Here is a 24,015-nt window from a genome sequence, read left to right on the forward strand (position 1 = left end):
CACCTCAGTGGGAATGAGTTTCCCTAGGAGATCCTGGACCCCCAGCCCCACCAGCGTGCACTTCTCTCTAGCCTTTCCCCGGCAGTGGCTGGCTAAGCAGCCCCCTTGCAGCTGGTGTTCGGGACACACATACCTGTGCCCTGGGTCCCATGAGCAGAGACCAGGGGCTCCCTGGGAAGACCTAGCAAGCCCAGTTGGCAAAGTGAGTGGAGAGGATCAGGAGGGTTCGGGGGTCTCAGAGCCACAGCGAGGGGAGATTGTGAGATGGAAAGGTGGATGGGAGCAGCAGCGGCAAGGCTTGGACCAAGGTCAGCTCTGCCCGCCCTTCACCCGTCCATCCTGCCGTATGTGCATAGTCACCCGTGTCTCCATCCCTCCCTTCCTCCACCCTTCATCCAGCCACTCACCCATCTATTCTGCCATCCACCCACGGCACAAACCCACCAGCCGACCCCGCAGGCGCTTCTTAAATCCTCTCTAGCCCTTCTCTCCTGCCTCCTAGTCTTCACACATTCCCCTCCTTCTGGACTTTTACGCCTGCCAACCACACAGGGGCACACGCACACGCGTGCGCCTAACACCTACCCTTTATATAGCGCTGCTTTAAAAAGCCTCCGCCCCGCCGCCTTGGTGGCTCAGCAGTAAGGAATACACCTGCGCGGCGCAGGGGACGCAGGTTCAATCCCTGCTCCAGAAGGACCCCCCGTGCCGCGGAGCAGCGAGGCCAGGAGCCACAGCTGCTGGATCCCACGGGCCCTAGAGCCCCTGCCCCCCAGCTGGAGCAGCCACCGCCACGAGGAGCGCCCGCTCGCTGCGGCTGGAGAAAAGCCCGCCCGCAACGCAGACCAGCACCGCCGAAAACCAGACAGAAATCATTTTTTTAGAAAAAGCCTCCCCCACCTCCCAGTAGATAAAGCAGATTTTCTCTGATGCCTCCTCTCATAGAGGAACCTTGTTTCTCCGTCCTAACTGTTGTCGCAATATGCCGCTGCGGGGCTGCCGGTTGCTGTTCTTGTGATTTTTCCCCTAACCCTGCCGTAAGTTCCCAGCACCTGTCGCAGAGCCTGCCTGACCCACGGAGGGGACTCGGCACTGTCCGTGAGAGTACTGGGTGACTTGTTAAACACGTATTTTTTTGACTGCCCTGAGCCTTAGTTGCAGCATCTGCAGTCTAGTTCCCTGACAAGGGATTGAACCCGGGCCCCCTGCTTTGGGAGCCAGGAGTCTTAGCCACTGGACCACCAGAGAAGTCCCAGTATTTGATGAGTTTAGAGAGAAACTGCTGTGTGCAGAGTATGGGGCCAGGTATCTTAGAGGGATTTCCTCATGAATGTAATTAAATAGAACTGCCTCATGAAGATTTCAGTGTAGCAGAAAGGGATAAAGAAGGTGTATGAAGAAGTTGAATGCAGGGGCTAAGTCGTGGAGGAGGCGAGGGCATGCCAAGACAGGGGTGAGTCCGGACGCTCGCTGGCTGCTGGCCGCTGGTCGGCCCCGCCCTGACTGCTCAAGCTGGATAAACCACTCTGTCTCCATGAGCTTTAATTTCCTCACTGACGAAATGGAGCTAATAAAACCCGAGAGAGAAGAAAGAAACACTATTACCATGAAATTGCTTTAAATTGTTCAAATATATCTTCAGAGTTCTGTGAAAAGTTTTTTAAATAGATAAAATTATTGTGAAGACTGAAATCAATGTGATTTATTGATGCAATTTTTTTATAGACAGAGCCAAGTAATAAAAATTAGTAAACAACTAGAAGATGCGCATTTAGGAAAATTGAGCTTTGTCGTATTACTATGCAGATGAAATGAAAAATCCATGTGAAGTCCAACTAGAAAGAAACCTGGTGTAGGGTCAGCAACTATTTGGGTGGCGGAGGGAATCTTTGTTGGAGAGGTTGATGTTAAAACTGTGAAAAATGCATAGGATCCCAATATTCTGATACAATGAATATTAGACACAGTTTTACCACTTTAATATATTCTTCCTGTCTCTATGGCTACATAACAAATTAACCCCAGACATCAGGCACTGCTCAGTCACTCGTCATGTCCAACTCTTTGCCACCCCATGGACTACAATCTGCCAGGCTGCTCTGTCCATGGGATCGTCCAGGCAAGAATACTGGAGGGGTTTGCCCTTTCCCTCTCCAGGGGGTGGACCGCAATAATTTGTCTTGCTCACAGATTCTGTGAGTCTGGACAGAACATGATGGGAACAGCTTGTCTCTGCTCTTTAATGACTGAGGTCTCAACTAAAAGACCCAAAGGCTAGGGGCTGAAATTACCTGAGGGCTCTCATGTTCAGTCACGTGTCCAGGGTTGATGCTGGCTGTCGTCTGGGACTTCAGATCCTCTGCACAAAAGCTGTTCCTGTGTCCATGGGCTAGACCGAGTTCCCTTACAACGTGGCGGCAGGATTCCAAGCAGGAGTGTCCAGAGAGCCAGGTGGAAGCTATATCCTTCTGATGACCTAGCCTGGAAAGTCACATAGCATCACTTCCAGCATATTCTACCAGTGTACTCACAGATCCCTCAGATTCAAGGGGAGGGGACATGGCCCCCACCTCTCAGTGGGAGGAGTGTCAGTCACAGTGTAAGAGGGGCGTGTTGGATGGGGGTAAATATTGGTGCAGCCAGCTTTTTTAATGGAAGTATAATTGGTGCACAATGTCGTGTTTCAGATGTACACCAAAGTGATTGACTTACATATGCATATATATATATACGGGCTTCCCTGGGAGCTCAGCTGGTAAAGACTCTGCCTGCAATGCAGGAGACCCCGGTTCAATTCCTGGGTTGGGAAGATCCCCTGGAGAAGGCCATGGCACCCCACTCCAGTATTCTTGCCTGGGAAATCCCATGGACAGAGGAGCCTGGCAGGCTACAGTCCCTGGGGTCGCAAAGAGTGAGCCATGACTTAGTAGCTGAGGACGAGCACAACGTAAATATACACATTCTTTTTTGAAATAAATAAGCCTCTGCTGTTAGAGTCGAAGCCCACCCTGACGCCAGCAGGCAGGTGGGCAATCAAGCCTTCCCACCTGCATCTCTGCCTTTCTCCTCCGGGCTGATGGAACATCAGAGCTGGGACCCATGGTCCCCTCTCTGTCGGCTGATGGGGTAGACATGCTTCTAAAGGAGCAACATGATGTTGTGTTGACACGTCTGTGCAGGCTCACACACAAGGGCCAGGAAGCTGGCCCCCAGAAGTGCCTTTCACCCCACACCTAAACCCTTGCCACAGTACAGGGCAGGGGACCAGGGAGAGACTCCAGGGTCTGAGTTCACATCCTGCCTCTGCCCCATCCCAACCATGTACATGCTATTGGACACGTCAACCAGCGTGTTTCAGAAGGTTTTGGTTTTTTTTTTTCCATTGTAAACTCTGAAATAATGACTGACGTCTCTTGGTTGTTGAATGAATCCACTGATTCATGGACACACAGGCGTAAATGGATATAAAGCCCAAAACCACCAAGCGGAGCACGCCGTCGTGAGGGAGGGGGTGAGGGGGCCGCGTGAGGTGGTCCAAACGCGGCGGCTGTTCCCCGGTGGCCACCCTGTGTCTGCCCTGCAATTCCCTTGCGCTCCCACCACTCCCCACCCAGGAGCCGGGCAGTCTCGGTTGCTGACCTCCGGTCGCTGACGCCTCCGTGTGCTCTTCCCTCCCGCAGACATGGGGAGCTTCGAGGAGGGCGAGAAGCGCCAGAGCGTCTCCCACGGGGAGGCCGCTGTCATCCGTGCCCCACGCATCTCCAGCTTCCCGCGGCCGCAGGTGACCTGGTTTCGGGATGGCCGCAAGATCCCGCCCAGCAGCCGCATGTGAGCGTCCCCCCCATCCCACCCCCGGGGGCGGGTGTGAGAAGCCAGCCCCACCCGGGAGAGGCGACCTGGGGCCACACGGAACCCCCAGATGCTGAGGATGCAAGGTCCTTTCCACTCTGGGATGGAGCCAGGTGGAGGACATCCCCAGGGAGGGCAGCCGGGTTCCCAGGGGGCCTTTCTGGGAAACCCTGGGCCGAGACTTGGAACTAGGACAGCTCTCGGCCTTCCTGGGGAATCCCAGGGTGTTGGCCTCTGTCTCTCAGCTGGAGAATAATTCTGCCTCTCAGAGCACTCCAAAAGCTCAAGTTGGCACAGACAGAGGCTCCGTCCCTGTGGCTCCAGGCCAGGGTTCAGGGCGCACAGGCAGGCGCTGGCATCTCCCAGGCAGGGTGGACTGCGCTGGGTGTTTCTGCTGGGCGGACGGGTGTGTCTGGGTGTCCATCGGGGTGCGCGGCTGTGTATTCTGGCTGCAGGGAGGAGGGGAGGCCTGGCAGGGAGAGGAACACACGGTCCTTTCAGCGCTAACAAGGGCCCTTCTGTGTAGCCCATGTCAGGGGTGGTGGCCGCCGGGCTTGTGGGCAGAGGGATGGAGCCGACACCTCCCAGGAGGGCGGGCAAGGGGTCAAGGGTGGCACACAGTGGCCCTCCTGACGCCCCCGGGAGACAGCCAGCGGAGGCGTTCCTCTTTCAGACTCCCACTCTCCCCTGCTCCCAGCAGAGGGGGAAGCCCACCCTTGTCCTGGTCCACGTGGGCCGCAGGTCCGCTAAGGGTGGAGCCTGTCCGGTCTCTGCAGGAAGCACCAGCCGAGATGGCCAGTTCTTGCCTTCGGGGAGCATGAGGTTCCACGAGAGATGTTATGATCGTGTAACATAGTAACATCCTGGCAAGAGCCGTGGCGGTACAGAGCACCTGTTGGGTTCTCCTGCCTCCGTTATGCACACCACACATCACCCTCTGCTCCAGGACAGACATGCGCCTCCCAGCGAGAGGGGCTCTGTCTCCTTGACTTTTCGATCACCGGAGTGAACGTTCAGGAAATATTTGTTGAATGAATGACCCTCATGAGAACCTTACAACACTGCTGATTTTATCCCCATTTTACAGATGGTAAAGTGAAGGCCCCCAGAGCTTAACTGCTTTGCCAAATCTCACGCAGCTGGTTCCAAGCTCACCAACTCCAGAGTCAGGGCCTTTTTGTATAATGGTTTCAGTGTCTTGTTTAAACTACGTATGTGAAGTGAAAGTTGCTCAGTCGTGTCCGACTCTTTGTGACCCCATGGACTATACAGTCCGTGGGATTCTCCAGGCCAGAATACTGGAGTGGGTTGCCTTTCCCTTCTCCAGGGGATCTTTCCAACCCAGGGATTGAACCCAGGTCTCCCACATTGCAGGTGGATTCTTTACAAGCTGAGCCACAAGGGAAGCCCAAGAACAGTGGAGTGGGTAGCCTATCCCTTCTCCAGCGGGTCTTCCAGACCCAGGAATCAAACTGGGGTCTCCTCCATTGCAGGCAGATTCTTTACCAACTGAGCTGTGAGGGAAGCCCAGATATGTATGTCTTTGTGTATTTTGGGCTGTGCTGGGTCTTTATCGCTACACACAGGTTTTCTCTGCTGCTGCTAAGTCGCTTCAGTCGTGTCCGACTCTGTGCGACCCCATAGACGGCAGCCCACCAGGCTCCCCCGTCCCTGGGATTCTCCAGGCAAGAACACTGGAGTGGGTTGCCATTTCCTTCTCCAATGCATGAAAGTGAAAAGTGAAAGTGAAGTCGCTCAGTCATGTCCGACTCTTCACGACCCCATGGACTGCAGCCTACCAGGCTCCTCCGTCCATGGGATTTTCCAGGCAGGAGCGCTGGAGTGGGTGCCATCACCTTCTCCCAGGTTTTCTCTAGTTGCGGGGAATGGGAGCTACTCTCTGGTTGCGGTGAGAGGCCTTCCCATTGCGATGGCTTCTCTTGTTGCTGAGCACGGGCTCTAAAGACGCTGTCTTCAGTCGTTGCAGCTCACGGGCTCAGAAGCTGCGGCACATGGGCTTAGCTGCTCTGTGGCATGGGGCATCTTCCCAGACCAGGGACTGAGCCCATCTCTCCAGCATTGGCAGGCACACTCTTAACCAGTGGACCACCAGAATCAGGATCTTTAATTCTCTTTTGCGTGGACATTATTTGAGAGCAGGGACAAAGACATGGGGCTAAACAGGATAAAGTGATTGTACTTGTGGAAAATTGATGTGGTGATTCTCAACCTGGCTACCATCCGAGATCATTTGGCACCATTTGAAATATATTGATCTTTCGATTCTGCCCCTCACACGCTCTGATTGCATGGAAACAGTGTGTATGCACCTAGATGTCGGGATTTTTAAAAGCTCCCCAGTGATCCCAGCATGCAGCCACAGTTGAGAACCACTCTCCTGGAATGCGTCCGTTACCTCCAGGTACAATAGTGCTGCATAACAAGTGGTCCCAATGGCCTGATGCGAAAAGCATGCATTTATCGTTCACATCAGCAAACTGGTGAGCTTGGCCTGGCTCTCTCGCTTGTTCGGGGCTGGCTGATTAGAATGTCTGGGTGGGTCCCTTCTGATCTGCTTGTCCCAGCCTCCAGCCAGCCGGCCCTAACATCTCCTCTTGGCAGTCACAGAACCAGCAAAGTCAAGGTTCTGCTGACATCCCAATGGTCAAGGCAAGTCACGTGGTAGAAGTCAGACTAAAGATGAAGGGAAATTAACTCTGCTCTTGAGAGAACTAGAGAGTCACCTGGCGGGGGTGCTGCTACAGAGCAGGTGGTGGTTGAGGGGACCCCAGGTTCACAGGTGGGCCCGTGCTGTGTGTGAGGACCAGGCTCCCTTAGGCCTAGTGAAAGTTCAATAGAAGCTGCGAGTGAGGACCATTAACACAGAGACGAGGCTGAGTCGCAGGAGGGGATCGCCCTGCCACGTGGGTGTGAGAAGGCAGCAAGTCCTGGCTGCTTCCCGACTCCCTTTTCTGAGCCAATCTCCCGGGCCCTCCAACCGACTGGGAGTGGCTACAGAAATACTGTGCTGAGGAGGACCCTGAAGACTCAGACTCGGCGGGAAGGGCGCCAGCATGGATGAACCACGTGCGCCACTGCCGCCGGAGGGCCCGAGTGGACATCTGTCTCCGGGGTGTGCCGCATTAGACACAGCTCTTTCTGCAACCTCACTCCCATCACCCCTTTCCTGACAGCTTCCCACCTCCTCTGGCCGTTCCTGGCCTCTGCCATTACCCCCCCCCCCTTTTTCATTCCCAACAGCCACTGTCACCAGAACAGAACGCCCTCAGGTTGCGTGCACACACATGCACACACACCTTCCTGGTCACACCCAGCCCCTCCAACCCTCCTACCAAACACACATGAGAATACAGGGCATTTTTATCTCAGCAATTATAGCAGATTAATATTCGTAACCCAGAGGAAAGGTCCCTGGAAACAAATCCTCTGGTGTCTGTTTGCCAGAGATACGCATCTGATGAGCGCTATCAGCCGTCGGGGCACAGGGGCTGCGCTATCTACAGAGGACCGCTGTCCCTCCCGGGGCGGAAGCAGAGATTAGCAGCCACCCCCTACCCCCACCCCTTCCTTGATACTCATTGTTGAAAAGGAGACAAGATTCCTAACAAAGATGCACGCTGAGGGTTTGGGGGCAGGTTCTAGGGTGATTTATTTTACTCTTAATTAAATGATCAATTGCCCCACACCCCCGGAGCCAGGAAAAAAGGGCTGGCTTCATTGGAGGGAACGGAAGGGTCAATAAGAGAAGCGGGACAGACCCAAGAAATTGAAACCAGGGGATTGTGGCTGAAGAACGTAACCCAGCCTCTGCTGAGAGGGGACCCCTGACGTCCACGCCCTGCAAGAATCCTGGCAGCCTCCTTCAGCATGGGTGCCCCTGGGCGAGCTGACTGGAAGCCCTCCTGAGTGCCTCAGGTAGCTGGTGCACTTTGGAAGTGAGCGACAGGGTCGTGCCGGAACCATCTATCAAGGGGATGCTCATCCTGCTGAAGGCTGTGAGCCCGGGGACCTTTCTCAGTAGCCTCCTGCTGAGGGCACACAGAGGGCAAGTCAACAGGCCGCTGGCCCTTCGCTGCCCTCTGCTGACTCCGCTCACTGGGAACTCAAACCCAGGCCCCAGGGGTCCCGGACACAGAGCTCTCCTCCAGAGGCAGGCAGAGCCACTCTGGCTGCATCACAGACAGACCCCTAAACCCAGAGACTCAGCACCGTGGAAGTTTATTTCCTGCCAACTTAAAGAGCTTTAGAGCTTCCCTAGTGACTCAGACAGTAAAGAATCTGCTTGCAATGCAGGAGACCCAGGCTCAGCCCTGGGGTTGGGAAGCCCCTCTGGAGGAGGGCATGGCAACCCAGTCCAGTATTCTTGCCTGGAGAATCCCACGAACAGAGGAGCCTGGTGGGCTATGGTCCATGGGGTCGCAAAGAGTCGGACATGACTGAGCAACTAACATTTTCACTTCCTTTTTTCACCCTAAGAGGGGGCTGAGGGGGACATGTGAACTCCAGAAGGCTGTGTCAGAGGCAGGCTGTGGCTTTTGAATCAACCTAAACAGACTCATGGTGTTGGAGAAGACTCTTGAGAGTCCCTTGGACTGCAAGGAGATCCAACCAGTCCATTCTGAAGGAGATCAGCCCTCGGATTTCTTTGGAAGGAATGATGCTAAAGCTGAAGCTCCAGTACTTTGGCCACCTCATGCGAAGAGTTGACTTATTGGAAAAGACTCTGATGCTGGGAGGGATTGGGGGCAGGAGAAGAAGGGGACGACCAAGGATGAGATGGCTGGATGGCATCACGGACTCGATGGACGTGAGTCTGAGTGAACTCCGGGAGTTGGTGATGGACAGGGAGGCCTGGCGTGCTGCGGACACGACTGAGCGACTGAACTGAACTGAAACAGGCTCGGGATTAGGCAGCCTCCCTCCCCCGCAGCCTTCACCCACCTCCACAAGCTGCACTAAAGGACCAGGTCCCTGCAGCGGGTTCCCTGCTCTCCGCTGGGGGCTCTGGGCACGTTCATGGGGACATGGTCGCCATCCCTGTCCCACTGTGTTGACTTGAAAATATTTCAGCCTGGCGCTGTCCTCATTCCCATCACCCCACTTGTTGCTGTTCACTCGCTCAGTCGTGTCCGACTCTTTGTGACCCCATGCCCTGCAGCACACCAGGCTTCCTGTCCTTCCCCATCTCCCAGAGCTTGCTCAAACTCATGTCCATTGAGTACATGATGCCATCCAACCATCTCATCCTCTGTCGTCCCCTTCTCCTCCTGCCCTCAATCTTTCCCAGCATCAGGGTCTTTTCCAGTAAGTTGGCTGTTCACAGCAGGTGGTCAAAGTATTGGAGCTTCAGCTTCAGCATTAGTCCTTCCAATGAATATTCAGGGTTGACTTCCTTTAGGATTAGCTGGAGGTTAAAAGACCTCTTCAGGAAAAAAAAAAAAGGACATCATTAGGGTTCCCAGGAATTGGAGAGGAAGGCTTAGTCTTCCCACTTCCTGGAGCGCAGCAGGCAATGTAAGTCCCAGCACTGGAATCCTGAAAACCAGAATAGGGGGGACCCTGGCCCAGCCTGGCTGAGAGAGACCAAGCTGGAGAGGCATTCACAGGGTTGTTTATTTGAGAGCCCATTTAAAAGTCTGTCACATTCACCTAATGGGAGAATTTGAAAAGAATTCAACTGGATTTGTCCTTGTTAAACTAACATTAAGGATGTTTAACAGCTGTCTCGGGCGTATCACATTAAAATCCGGAGATAGTCTCGACAAACTAATGCTGTCACTTGTCATCAGGAGGATGGGGGAGAGGAGATGCTGGGCAGAGCCGGCCCGGGCAGGGCTCCTGCCCCCACACCCGGAGGGTGCCCAGCTTCCGCCTGGACAAGCCCTTCACCCAACCTGCGGACGTGGGGGCTGAGGGACTGCGCCCCGCTGCCCAGCCGGTTTCCCTTTTCCCTCTCAACCAGCCCTGACAGCCCCTCTAATTGGCTGGATTCAGGGTAAAGGAAATGGAGGTGCTTCCCTGGTGGCTCAGACAGTAAAGAATCTGCCTCGATGCAGAAGACCCAGGTTTGACCCCTGGGTCAGGAAGATATCCCTGGAGAAGGGAATGGCAACCCACTCCAGTATTCTTGCCTAGAGAATTCTGTAGACAGTGGAGCCTGATGGGCTACAGTCCGTGGGAGTCTCAAAGAGTCAGACATGACTGAAGCAACTACCTTCACTTCCTTTTTTCACCCTAAGAGGGGGCTGAGGGGGACGTGTGAACCCCAGAAAGCTGTGTCAGAGGCAGGCCGTGGCTTTCGAATCAGCCTAAACAGATTCAGGATTAGGCTAAGGTAGTGATTCTGGAATGGGTCTGCTCATCTCTAAATGTATTATCATCTCTCATCATTCATTCATTCTGGGGGATGAATTTCTTTAGTTCTGGACCCTCCTGGTGCAGAGATGACCCGAAAGGGTAGAATTCTGGGGGAGCTCCGGCCCCTAGCCAGGCCTGGGGTGGACACAGAGAAGCGTCGCCTGGACAGTCTCAGACCCCTGGACATGCTGTGTATCTGGTCCCCAGCGCTGGTGAAGTATTGGGATTCTCTGCAAACTAATCGTGGCTGGAGTTCAGGCAGTCAGTGGTGCCGGGGGGTGGGCTGGAGAAAGGGCTATTGGGCACCTGGCTTCATGTGCCTGCTCGCATTGCATCCCTGGAGGCCCGCCTGTCAGAGGAGTCCTTTTCTGCTTCCCAGAGCCATCACCCTGGAGAACACGCTTGTCATCCTGTCGACCGTGGCGCCCGACGCGGGCCGCTACTACGTGCAGGCTGTAAACGACAAGAACGGGGACAACAAGACGAGCCAGCCCATCACTCTTGCCGTGGAGAGTAAGTCAGCATGTCATTAAATCTTGGGAATGGGGCTCCCGGGGCTCGTGGGGAAGACGGAATGGCGTGGAGGGGGGAGGCTGGGAAAGGGCAGGGGAGGAGCTGTCCCGAGGAGGAGGCGTCCCAGCTGTGGTGGAAGCTCGAGCCGGGGAACCAGGAGGGCGCTGAACTCTGGACTCCATCCCCATGAATCTGAGATGGTTTCAGGAGCAGGGACAGTTAGCTTGGCCGTCAGCGGGCCCCCTGGAGACCCGGGGGAGGCATGAAATGTTGGGAAAAGTGTGTGCATGAGAGGGTTACAGCCACCCCTGGGGCTCAGGGGCCAGTGGCAAGAGCCCACCAGGAGCTGGGAAGCTCGTTGTTAAAGAAGGGTGCCGACTGCCTGCACTCAGCTGGCACATAAGAGGCACCACTTGCAGTCGGAGCTGAGCCATCCTCGCTGATGGGAACACAGGCTCTCTGCCCAGGCTCCCACCTCAAAGTGCCCCTGTCCATCGCCAGAGACTGCCCCCTACCCTGCAGGAGAGAGGCAAGCCTCTCCTCAGCGGCAGAGTGCAGAGGGGAGCAAACGGAAAGGGTGACTCCTTGAGTCTCCTTGACGGAGAAGCGTTTGTCTGGCCGAGACCGAAGGCAGGTTTCCCGGCCCTGATGGAGATGTCGGGTGGGGTAGGGTGGGGGAGCGGGCGTTCTCCCTGGCCCCGCTAGCCCCCCACACACACACCACCCCCGGGAGGCAGAGGAGGTGGGGAGTCGCCGAGTCTGTGGGATGGGGCCAGAGCTTCCTGCAGCGGCCGAGCGCCACGCCGCCTGCGGGAGCCAGATGTTCACGTCTTCCACATCTGCACGGCTGCTGCTCCACAAAGCCGGCTCATTTATTACCCACAGTCCCGCGGGGACGTCCCCGCCAGCAGCACGAGGAGGGTGCCAGCCAGCGCAGGACCTTCCCATGTCCTTCCTCTGATCCCAGCCTCTGTCTTCCAGGGCCCAGAAAGCCCAGTTGTTGATGAGTCACTAAGACGTGTCTTTTTCGACCTCAAGGACTCTAGCCTGCCAGGCTCCTCTGTCCTTGGGATGCTCCAGGCAAGGATACTGGAGTGGGTTGCCATTTGCTCCTCCAGAGGATCTTCTTGGCCCAGGGAGAGAACCCATGTCTCCTGCATTAGCAGGTGGATTCTTTACCACCAAGCCCCTTGGGAAGCTGCAGAAAGCCCAAAACATTCCCCAGTCCCAACCTGCCCATGCCTGGGCCTTCTGGCACCTGCAAAACCCCTTCCCATATCTGCAGTGACCCCCTCCCCCAGACCAGGCCCCTGTCTGCCGAGCAAGAGACCTGGATGCGAGGAGCAGAGTTCCAGTCTGCGTGCTGACCCATGAGGGTCACAGGTGTGACTTCTGACATTGACTTGAGCCAGGGTCTTGCTCATCCTGGCATCCTGGGGGCCCAACCCACAGTGTGGGGCTGCTGTTTCTATGGGAAAAGGAGCCATCAGAGGGGGTGTTTTTCTCCATGTATTTTCCAGTGTTCTGAAAACCTGGAGTCTAATGGAATCGAGCCATTTGGTCCGAGTCAAGGTCAGACATCTCCCTGGGTGACTCACTTGACCCTGAGCCCGAGGTTGGAGCCTTCCTCCCCCGACTCTGCTCTGCCTTCCTCTCCCAGCACCAGCCTCCTCCCGGCCAGCCCAGGTGGTGGTGGGGGCAGGGGGGTCGTTCGCTCTCTGCCCCCTCCCCCAGCCCTCCCGGGGGCCCACAAGAAACAGGCAGGGTTCCCTCGGCCCTCCCATGTCTGCCCGAGCCTCCTCCACACCATTGTCTGTTTCCTCCCACCCCGTGGCCTCTCGCCCCCTGCTCTCAGGATTTGTGCTGGATTGAGAGCAGAATCAGCTGATTTTCAGCTAATTTCTCCTCCCACGAGTGACTGCACTTCAAATCCTGGTGGTTGTCGCTGACACAAATCCCCCAGCTGCCGGCCTGCCAGCCAATTTCCTGTGAGCAATTGCGACTTCGCCCACCTCCAGCAGCATCTCCCTCATCTGTCTCGCCCTCCGCTCCCCACTCCTGCACCCTCACCCCCTCTCTGCTCAGGGCAGGCAGCCTCTTCACATCCCTCATCCCTCGGGAAATATCCATGCTCTTTGGAGATGGAGATGGAGAGAGCAAAGGCCAGTGATCCCCAGAGTTGCCCCCTGACCAGGTGTCAGCCAGGTGACCTCACTCGGACCACCACAGCTCTTGACAAGTTCGTACCTGGCTGGTGGTCCCACTGGGTCCTGATCAGAGCTGCACCATGCAACGGAATTATAATATGAGCCACATATGCAATTTAAAATTTGCCAGTAGCTCACTGTTTCAGAAGGAAAAAGGAATTGGCGAAATTAATTACACTTTATTTAACCCAATATATCCAAAATATTATCAGCTGAACATACCATCAAGATAGAAAATATTAATGAGATACTTTACACTGGTTGTTTTTTAAGTCTTTGAAAATCCGTGTGTATTTTACACTTAAAGCACATCTCCTCAAATTTGGATGCTGGATTTTCATCTGGAATACGTGATCTGTATTTAGATTTCATAAAATGTACAGCTGGAAAGGTGGGATCGGAAGCCCAAGTTGTTCTATACATACTTAGAAGTGTTCTAATAACTGACTCGGGGATCTGCTTTTAATTAGATAAAATTCAGTCCCCTTCCATAGGGACATCGGTCACTCAAGAGCTCACAGCCCCCTGTGGTTCTCCCCCCACCCCTATGTTGGATGGGGCAGGTCGGCCCCGGGCTCGTGGGCAGCTGGAAGCCTGCCCAGGGCAGAGGGGCAGCTTGTCTCCCTGCCCTCCACCCGCTTGGCCTGTGGTCCAGTCACATGGTCCCCGAGCCACAGTTTCCTCATCTGGACGCCTGTGGCAAAGCATGGGCTTTCCCGATGGCTCAGCGGGTAAAGAACCCGCCTGCAATGAAGGAGACGCAAGACACATGGGTCCGATCCCTGGGTTGGGAAGATCCCCTGGAGGAGGAAATAGCAGCCTGCTGTGTTATTCTTGCCTGGAAAATCCCACGGACAGAGGAGCCTGGTGGGCTACAGTCCACCCGGTCATAAAGAGCCGGACGCGACTAAGCACGCACGCACACACCCAACATGATGCTTGTGGCAAAGCATTGTTGGGAGGATTCAGTGAAGTGACGGCGAAGAACGGGTCGAAGTGGGTGCCCCCCACCATACCTATCATCAAAACTGTCCTGGGGCAGCTGGCTGAGACCCAGCTTCACCCCTGGGTGGGGACCCCCAGCTTCCTCCTGTTCCAGGGCCCCACCCACATCACAAGCTCGCCTGGGAGATGCTGGCGCTTGCCTTGCCTGCAGCTTTTCCAGGGGATCCCTGGGGCCCCGTTCACTCCACTGCCCAGAGCGGATGCCCTGCATCCTGTGCCTGCCCCCTCGCCCTGGCCGGCCTCCCGGAGACCTGGAGTCAGCCCACCCCCACCCCTGACAAAGAGCCCCTGGCAGTCAGGTGCGCCCTCCCAGGGCGGGTCCACCTGGGCGGTCCCTCTGCTTTCCCCTCACACCGAGAGCCTCCCTTTACACCGCTCCCGTGGGCCGGGCACCATCCAGGCACCGCTGTTCCCTCGTTAACAGCAGTCCCTGGAGGCAGGCTGCTACTCCCCTCCACGAGTTACAGATGAGAAAGCTGAGGAAACAGGTGAAGAGGTGAAGCAATTTACTTCCCGGTGACATTCACTAATGATGCACAAGGCCGATAATGGGACCAGGTTTCCCTGCCTGCCACACTCAGCCCATTGGCCACTCCCTGGATGTCTAGAGGCGCACACATCCCCCCGTTTTGGCGAGAAGCACCTGCTGTTGGCTCTTTCGACTCTGCAGAGGTCACCCAGCCCCCGGTCTTCACTCCCAGTCCTAGCCCCTCCCGCTCTCAGGCCTTATCCCTGACGACCTCCCGGTTAGAAACCCACTTCCTCCACCCTGATTCTCCCTGATGCTCAGGGCTCAGCCCCACTGACCCCCTCCCTGGCACCTTGAAAACTGAGCTTCTAGAACCCTCCCTGTCTCACCCAGGTCTCCAGCCTCCTGCTTCCTCTCCCCCGGATGATGCCTGGTTCTCAGCCCTTTGTCCCTGCCTCCACTGTGTTCTTGTCTGGAGAATCCCAGGGACAGAGGAGCCTCGTGGGCTGCCGTCTATGGGGTCACACAGAGTCGGACACGACTGAAGCGACTTAGCAGCAGCAGCCACTGCCTCACACCTGGTGCCTGAACCCCCCTTCCTATCTTCTCCGGGCACATCGCCCCCCACCCCCGGGGAACTCCAGCTTCCTGCTCCTGAAGGCCCCGCCTTGAGCACCTTCACTCTGACCTCCCGCCACCATCTCCAGCCCATCTCCCTTCTTTGAAAACGGGGAGCCCGCAGCACAAGCGAGGAGAGCAGGAGTGGTGAAGAGGCCGAGCCTTGAGACCATGGCTGTGTGGCCTTGGGGAAGCCCCTTCACTACTCTGAGCCTCAGCTGCCTTTTCCCTAGAAAGGACACTACAATATACATATCTCCCAGGGCTGGGGATAAGAATTTTAGGATTTAAGAGTGTCCTCCTCTTGGGCTTAACATTCCTCTGTAAAGAGGCCCCAGGTCGAGATGCTTTATCCTCACGTCTGCCCACCGCTCTGTGCCTGTGTACTCGCCTGGGGCCGACTCCCAGCTCCTAGTCCAGTTTGTAAATTCTCAGTAATCTGGCCCTGATCCGACATGCCCCAGTCAGGCCCGCCTGGCCTGCCCTAGTAGGCATGGTCCGACCTCCCGCAGTCAGGCCCGCCTGGCCGCCCCTGGTAGGCATGGTCCGACCTCCCGCAGTCAGGCCCGCCTGGCCGCCCCTGGTAGGCATGGTCCGACCTCCCGCAGTCAGGCCCGCCTGGCCTCCCCTGGTAGGCATGCTCCGACCTCCCCCAGTCAGGCCCGCCTGGCCTGCCCTGGTAGGCATGGTCCGACCTCCCCCAGTCAGGCCCGCCTGGCCTGCCCTGGTAGGCATGGTCCGACCTCCCCCAGTCAGGCCCGCCTGGCTGCCCCTGGTAGGCATGGTCCGACCTCCCGCAGTCAGACCCGCCTGGCCGCCCCTGGTAGGCATGGTCCGACCTCCCCCTGGTAGGCCTGATCCGACCTCCCCCAGTCAGGCCCGCCTGGCTGCCCCTAGTAGGCATGGTCCGACCGCCCGCAGTCAGGCCCGCCCGGCCGCCCCTGGTAGGCATGGTCCGACCGCCCGCAGTCAGGCCCGCCCGGCCGCCCCTGGTAGGCATGGTCCGACCGCCCGCAGTCAGGCCCGCCCGGCCGCCCCTGGTAGGCATGGTCCGACCGCCCGCAGTCAGGCCCGCCCGGCCGCCCCTGGTAGGCATGGTCCGACCGCCCGCAGTCAGGCCCGCCCGGCCGCCCCTGGTAGGCATGGTCCGACCGCCCGCAGTCAGGCCCGCCCGGCCGCCCCTGGTAGGCATGGTCCGACCGCCCGCAGTCAGGCCCGCCCGGCCGCCCCTGGTAGGCATGGTCCGACCGCCCGCAGTCAGGCCCGCCCGGCCGCCCCTGGTGGGCCTGGAGGACGGCGCCCGCAGTCAGGCCCGCCTGGCCGCCCCTGGTAGGCCTGGAGGGCGGCCCCCGCCTTCCACCTGCTCCAGTCTGCTGCCTGCTGTCTTTGTTGTTTGGTCTCCCAGTCGAGTCCGACTCTGCAACCCCATGGACTGTACCGAGGCTCCTCTGTCCATGGGATTTCGCAGGCAAGAATACCAGGTTGGGTTGCCTTTTCCTTCTCCAGGGCACCTTCCCAACCCAGGGATCGAATTCACGTCTCCTGGATTGGCAGGCGGATTCGTCACCGCTGAGTCACCTGGGAAGCCCGTTGGACAGGGAAGCCTGGTGGGCTACAGTCCATGGGGTCACAGAGTCAGACCCAACTTAGCGACTGAACGACCTCAAGAACCGATCCGTTGTTGGCACTGGGTTAAGAAGGATTCTGAGGACATAACGGGCTCCGCCAGGAGACGCCCTGAAGGGTCAGGAGAGGGGGCTGGGGGCAGGGCGGCGTGTGGGCCAGGACCCTCACGTCTGCTGGGAGGCGCTCTCCCCCAACCCTTCCTGGCGCTCTGAGGCTACCTGGGCTTGGCACCCACCTTTACCTCCAGCTCCCCAGTTCGTCTCACTGGCACCCACACAGGGCCCCCATTCCGGAATGCTCTTCTCCCTTCTGGCTCCCTAAGTCCCTGTCCCGTCCCCCAGGCCCTGGAGGCTTTGCTGACCTCCTGAAGCCCTTAGTACCCATGTGCTCTTTCCCTCGGTCACGTGGCCCCCGAGAGTCATGACTTCACCTCCTGGTGGCCTCTGGCTCCGTCATTTGGTCCAGGCTGAGCTGGGGGTGGGGGGAAGAAGCAAAAAAACCCCACCCCCGCCCCAAGCACAGCAGACAACTCCCCGGAGGAGGGGCTGTCACCTGGCGAGCACCTACTAGGGGCCAGGCACTCTGCACCAGCCCCTGATCAACTTAGCCACACCCCAGGATCCTCCCTCCAGGCGCCTGTGGCAGCCACCTTTAATCTCATGAATGTCTAAGCGCTGATCTGACTTCTCTCAGACTGCACGCCAGGGGGACGGAGCCCTGCCCATCTCCCCTGGTGGGGAATCCCTGTGCCTGGCACACAGCCTGGCGCATACTGAGCCCTTGGCCAGAGAAGGTTTGTCGAGCCAGGGGCTGAACCCACACAACCCTGAGAGGCAGTGACTTCTAACCCCTGTTTTGCAGCTGAGAAAACAGACTTGGGGGGGTGAGGAGAGCAGCCAGAGTCATGCCCAGGATGCCCAGGGTGGCGGGGTTGGGGTCGGGAGACAAGGTTCTGAACCAGGTCTTCCTGAGCCCCAGGCCCTCCTTTGCTGAATCCAGAAGGGGCCCCTTCCCTCGAGCCGTGCCAGCTGCCGCCTGGGCCTGGACAAGGCCCCGGGACCCTCGAGGGGCTGTCCGTCTCCTCTTTAACCTCCTGAAGCCAACAAGGCAGCCCCAGGTCCGGCGGGGCAGGGTGGGGCACCCCCATATTTTTAAACTCCAGGGGCTCTGTTTACCCACCAGGGCCGCGGGGCTCTGACTGTCTGTCTCCTCCATGAGCCCCATTAATCTGGGCCTCGGAACCTGTGCGGCCCAGCGTGTCATAAACAACACAGAGCACACGTTTATGGATTCGGCTATATCAGCAGCTTTCAATCCGATCGCTCTTTATGGCACCTACATGAGGCTTTTATATTGTTGCAATTATTTTGGTTTATACGCTTCCTTTCTTTCCCCCTTCATTTTACTTTATTTTTTACTTTTTATTCCCATTCTGTCAGGGCCTTTCCCAGCAAGGCCTGGGAGGCCCGGCAGGAAAACCTTTTCCCGAGGGCTGACCGGGCGATCTGACTTCCCCATAAAGGATGTACATTTGCCATTGACCCGGGGCCGTGTGAGTCATTATGGCCTGCCACCTCCGGAGCCTCCTGGACAGGCGCCAACTGGATGGATTTGTAATGAGAGAAAAAGTCCTCTGGGCTTGTATTTTCAGGAACGAGGGAGCAGGTGTACAGGACATAGTGGAGTATCTGCCAGTTCGGGGCTTGGGCCGACCACAAAGAGAAGAGCCTGGCCCCTTCTCAAAAGACTCAAAGAATAAAGAAGGAAAGTCTCCTGCCTTTACTGGGCGTCCCTAATGGCTCAGTAGGTAAAGAATCCACCTGTCAATGCAGGAGACACAGGAGATGCGGGTTTGTTCCTTGGATCAGGAAGATCCCCTGGAGGAGAAAATGGTAACCCACTCCAGTCTTCTCGCCTGGAGAACCCCATGGACAGAGGAGCCTGGCGAGCTACAGTCCATGGGGTCACAAAGAGTTGGGCATGACTGAGCGACTGACACTTTTATTTCGTGTTATTTTTAGTTAATTTTTCTTGGAGTTTATCGTTGCTTTCCAGTCTTATGTTAGTCTCTGCTGTGCAACAAGGTGGATCAGCCCTGCATATACATCTCCCCCTTCTTTGGATTTCCTTCCTGTTCAGGTGGCCACAGGCCTCCGATAGAGGCCCCTGTTTGTACAGCACGTTCTCAGTAGTCATCTGTTTTATTGTGCTGGACTTTGGGCTGACCCTGACGCAGCAGGACCTCCTCTTAACTTAACCGCACTTGCAAAGCCCTTCTCTGCAAATAAGAGGATATTCACAGCTGTCATGAACATGAACTTGAGGGACAGTATTCAGCCCAGTATGGGGAGTTTGCATTCTGGTGGAAGAGGTGGCAAATGAAGAAGCAAGCTGACGAGATGTGGTCGGCTTACTGACAACGTATTGTCCTTATCATGGCATTTATGCAGCCGGAGGGAAGGATTCTGAAGGCCAAAATAAGCCAGGACAGGGGATGAGGAGGAGGGCACGGCTGCATTATGGGGGGACGTGGGTTGCATCCTGAGGTCTCCCGTGGGCTCTCCCTGGACGCTGTGCAGAGACCCACCAGCAGAGGAGGATGGAAGGGGGGAGGGTCCCCGGGGTCAGCGCCTGGAGGCTCAGCTCTGGGGCTTTGGGGCGTCTGCCCACCCCCCCCATTAGGACAGAGGTCTCCCGCAGCGCCCCTCTGGCACGGGTGGGGCTCAGATGGGATTCCCAGCGTCTGTTCTCTCCCCAGATGTCGGCGGCCCTGCAGACCCCATCGCTCCAGCCATCATCATTCCTCCCAAGAACACCAGCGTGGTGGCCGGGACCTCGGAGGTGACTATGGAGTGTGTGGCCAATGCCAGGTGGGTCCTGCCTCCGCCCCCCCCCCCACCTTTAACCCCAGTGGGCACTCCTGATGTGGGCTCCAAGGAGACCAGGTGGAATTCACAAAGGTCCAGAAATGTCCTGTGAGGACCCACGAAAGAAGACGGGGTATTTAGCCTGGAGGAGGGGTGATGGGCCGGTGGTCAGAGAGCTGCCGGAAAGCAAGCAGGGCCCACCCGAGAGGAGAGGATCCCAGCACAGGACACCTGGGGTTGGTGGGGGGTCCACTCGCGTCCGACATCCAGAGCAGCCTGGGGAGCGGCTGCTCGCCTCTGCTGCCGCGGCCTCCTTGTATGAAGGCGCAGGCAAGAGGAAAGCTGGACTTTGCTGCTGGTCGAGTGGCTAAGACTCTGCGCTCCCAAAGCAGCAGGCCTGGGCTCGATCCCTGGTCAGGGAACTAGATCCCACATGCTGCAATTAAAGATTCCTGCATGCTGCAACTGAGACCCCGGATGTGCATTTCCGGACTTCCACACTTTCCCATCCACTGACTTACACTGGACGGGGCAGAGCGGAGGCAGAGAGACACGTGGAAGGGCCAATTTCCGGCTCTCGAGAGCCCTCGAGCATGAGTTATCATGGGGCCAGGTCTCCCCTCACCACAACCCCCAGGGAGCAGGGCATAGTTGTCCGCATTGTACAGACATGGAAACTGAGGCCCAGAGCCCTGAAGGACTAGCCCACACAACAGCCTGCACCTAGGAAGTGTCAGGGGCAGGGCAAACTCAGGCGCCCGGCCCCTGGCGCCTGCATGCCTCACTACGCCCTGCCCTGCCTCCCGAGCCCCTGGGAGGCTCTGTAGCTGACCGCCTCGTCCCTCGGCCCGTCCAGGCCTCTGATCAAGCTGCACATCATTTGGAAGAAGGATGGGGTGCTGCTGTCTAGTGGCATCAGCGACTACAACCGCCGGCTCACCATCCCCAACCCCACGGCCAGCGATGCCGGCTACTACGAGTGTGAGGCCGTCCTGCGGAGCAGCAGCGTCCCCTCCGTCGTCCGTGGCGCCTACCTGTCCGTGCTGGGTGAGACGGGGTGGGAGTGCTGGAGTCCTCCCGACGTGAGGGGGCAGCACGGGTGACCCGATCAGCAGCCATATCAACAGGAGCATGGCTCTGATCCCCTCCCCCGGTCCTTCCTCCTGCAGAGCCACCTCAGTTTGTCAAGGAACCAGAGAGACACATCACAGCGGAGATGGAGAAGGTGGTGGACATCCCCTGTCGCGCCAAAGGTAACCTGGTGGCCTGACTGGAGGGGGGCCTTCAACCTCTCCCCTCCCTGACACGGACTTTTCTAAAGCCCACCACCCTCTCACCATTGCGCAGAGTCAGTCTGGCTGTAAGCAGACACCCCAGGAAGCAAACAGGAAAAATTACCGTAATCTTAGGGCTGGAAATCAACCCCGTGTTACCATAACTTGAAGGTTACAAATGAATCCAAATTACCGTAATTTCAGGACAGGTGACAGACTCAAATTGCCCGTAACGTGAGAGCTGCGACAATGTGGTGTTGTCACGTCAGAACTGCTAGGACGTGAATGTGTCTCTGCCTGGGCTCTGCGCCATTCTGCTTCGTCTCCTCCGACCGTTTCTACTTAACCCCCAGCCCCTCTCAGAGTTCTTGCACCCTTACCGCATTTCCCATCCTTCTGCTTTGAGTCCAGCTGAGTTAAAAGACACCCCAAAACCAGGGTGCAATCTGGGGTAATGGGATGACAGGATGAGCAGAGAGGAGACTGTAGCCCTGGCTGGAGGGAGGGCCCCGTGGAGGAGGAGGGGGCACACTGACCCCCGTCCTGAGATCACACACGGGGAAGACAGTGATTTATTGGACAAACATTTGGTGGGGGGTGGGCTTACCATGATCCCTGGGTCGAGAACTGCAGTATTCTTGCCTGGAGAATCCCATGGACAGAGGAGCCTGGCGGGGTGCAGTCCATGGGGGTCCCAAAGAGTCGGACACAACTGAGTATCTGATACTTTGAGCAACGTGTGCCGAGACTGTTTTCAGGGCTGGAGAGGCACAGATGAACCCAAGAGCCAGATCCCTGCTATTACAGAACTGTGCGTTCTCGTGAAGGAGACAGACAAACCAATAAACAAATAAAGATGCCTTATTTCATTTCATCTACAATGCCATGGGTTGTAAGATGCCCCATTATTTTATGCGCCACTAAGAAAGAAAAAAGGCTGCCAATTAAATTATGACACGCTGTCGGTTGTAAGACACGTCCTCATCTCAGAGACATTACGATGCGAACAAAGGCGTAGCTTGGAGTGGGTGAAATACGGGTGTCGGGGTTGAAAAGTGCGGGGGAAGGAGAAGCAGGCAGGCTGATGGGCTCGGCGCTGGAGGGTGGTCATTCAAACGGAGCCTGGGGAGCTTTTCTGTGGAAGTCACCGTCGAGCAGAGGTGCAGAGGGAGAGATGGGAGGGCCAGGGGATGTGGGGAAGGGGAGCCAGGCTGGGGACACAGCTCGGGCAAGGCTGAGGGGTTAGGAGGAGCCCCCACACTCCTCCCTGTGTGGACCAGGCAGGACGGGGCTTCCGAAGAGACCCCCATTCCACCTGTGAACCCCTAGACACTGGGCTTGTGCTCGCCTGGGTTTGGAAAGGCCGGCTGGAGGTTCCCAGAGCATACAGAAGACTCCGCTAAATATCCCAGGAGAAAATACAGTATGTCCAGCCTTTCCAAGCTGAGCTAACCCCGGGAACTTGTCAATTTGCTTGGAATGCCTACTCTATGAGAATTTGAGAATCTAAGAACAACTTTCCCCGCTTCCAAGACCAATAGTGGCACCTCTGAGAAGGTTCGGGCTTTCCCAGTGGCTCAGCGGGTAAAGAATCCGCCTGCAGGGCTGGAGCCACAGGAGACACAGGTTTGATCCCTGGGTCGGGAAGCTCCCCTGGAGGAGGGCATGGCAACCCACTCCAGTATTCTTGCCTGGAGAATCGCCATGGACAGAGGAGTCTGGCAGGCTACAGTCCATGGGGTTGCAAAAAGTCGGACAAGGCTCAAGCGACTTAGCACGCAAGCACGCACTGAGAAGTTCGTTCACACCAGGGATTCTGCCCGCCCCCCACCCCCACCTTAAGGACTTGCAGCCCAGCCTCCGGGGCCGGGGCATCCCTCGCAGGTGGCTGATGGTGGGCGCTCGACCCCCCAGGTGTGCCGCCACCCTCTGTGACCTGGTACAAGGACGCGGCCGTCGTGGAGGTGGGGAGGCTGAGCCGCTTCCGGCAGCGAGGCGATGGGGGCCTGCAGATCAGCGGGCTGGTGCCCGACGACACCGGCATGCTCCAGTGCTTTGCCCGGAACGCGGCCGGCGAGGCGCAGACCTCCACCTACCTGGCCGTCACCAGTGAGTCCCCTTCGCTGTCCGCCCGAGTCCCCGCCCTCCCCCCACCCCTCCAGGCCAGGGGCCTCTTGAGAACAGGCTGCTGTAGATGCAGAAATAGGATCCCAGAAGGCATTCCCCCCGGAGCGGGGTCCCTCTGGCCTGTCATGCCTGCTGCTTCTGCCACCAGCACTGGTTTTTTCTTTAACAAACCAGAGCCTCGATTTCTTGTTTAATGAAAGGTGATCCCATTTCCCTTGTCATGGAGGGTGTCAGCTGCCCTTGGGAGCCCTCAGTTTCCGCCAGATGGAGGCTTGAGAATCGAGGCAGGGCAGGGACTGGCGTCCTTCCTGGGTCGACCCTTCCAGGGTCCTTCCACGGGGCAGGTGGTGAGGGGGCACTCGTGGGCACTCTGGCTCTTCCGGGCACCGGGTCCTCCCAGAACGCTTGCATCCTTCCCTGAAGAGGGACCCACACCGATGGGAGTGGGGGGCAGGACAGGACTGGATGCGGCTAAGACACCCCACTGTCTCCCATTGCAGGCATCGCCCCCAACATCACCAGGGGCCCCCTGGACAGCACGGTGATCGACGGCATGTCAGTGGTGCTGGCCTGTGAGACTTCGGGGGCGCCCCGGCCGGCCATCACTTGGCAAAAAGGTACTTGAGACTGATTGACTTTAGAGGGTGGACAAAAGTCTCGGGCAGCCCTGGGGCTCAGCTCCGGAGCCAGCCAGGGGGGTTTTCCCGTGCACAGTTGGGAAGGTCGTGCACTGCACAACCCCAGAGGGCTTCTTTTACACACGGGACGCACCGTGTGCTGCCCTGTCCGGCTCCAGGCTCCAGAGGCTCTGCCTCTGGTGAGACCCATGACTTTGGGTGAGTTATTTACTCAATCGGAGCCTTGACGTTCCCATCTATAAACTGGGGGGCTGTGGGATGCGTCCCTGGGAGCAGCATGGAAACTAGATGAGCGGGTGCCTGGGAAGGGCCTGCACCGTGTCTGGGAAGTAGACCAGCCCGTGCTGGCTGACGTAATTCCGTGGTGGAGGTTGTTAGTATGGGGAGGGGGGCCCACCCCCTCCCCAGGCAAAGCCAGCAAAGCCCAAGCTGTCCCCCTAGTCC

At 57.4% G+C, this 24,015-nt stretch overlaps 1 protein-coding gene across 1 annotated transcript in view; it reads left to right on the forward strand.

The window, feature by feature from the left end:
• SDK2 (sidekick cell adhesion molecule 2) overlaps window positions 1–24,015 on the forward strand; it is a 268,352-nt gene that overhangs the window by 158,773 nt on the left and 85,564 nt on the right. The window contains exons 4-10 of the mRNA XM_052657936.1: window positions 3,681–3,828; window positions 10,607–10,740; window positions 19,424–19,535; window positions 20,389–20,579; window positions 20,702–20,785; window positions 22,721–22,915; window positions 23,434–23,550. Of these exons, the coding sequence (XP_052513896.1) occupies window positions 3,681–3,828; window positions 10,607–10,740; window positions 19,424–19,535; window positions 20,389–20,579; window positions 20,702–20,785; window positions 22,721–22,915; window positions 23,434–23,550 (981 nt within the window). The remainder of the gene's footprint in view (window positions 1–3,680; window positions 3,829–10,606; window positions 10,741–19,423; window positions 19,536–20,388; window positions 20,580–20,701; window positions 20,786–22,720; window positions 22,916–23,433; window positions 23,551–24,015) is intronic.

Source organism: Budorcas taxicolor, chromosome 19, assembly GCF_023091745.1.
Source record: "Budorcas taxicolor isolate Tak-1 chromosome 19, Takin1.1, whole genome shotgun sequence".
Classification (NCBI taxonomy): Eukaryota; Metazoa; Chordata; class Mammalia; order Artiodactyla; family Bovidae; genus Budorcas; species Budorcas taxicolor.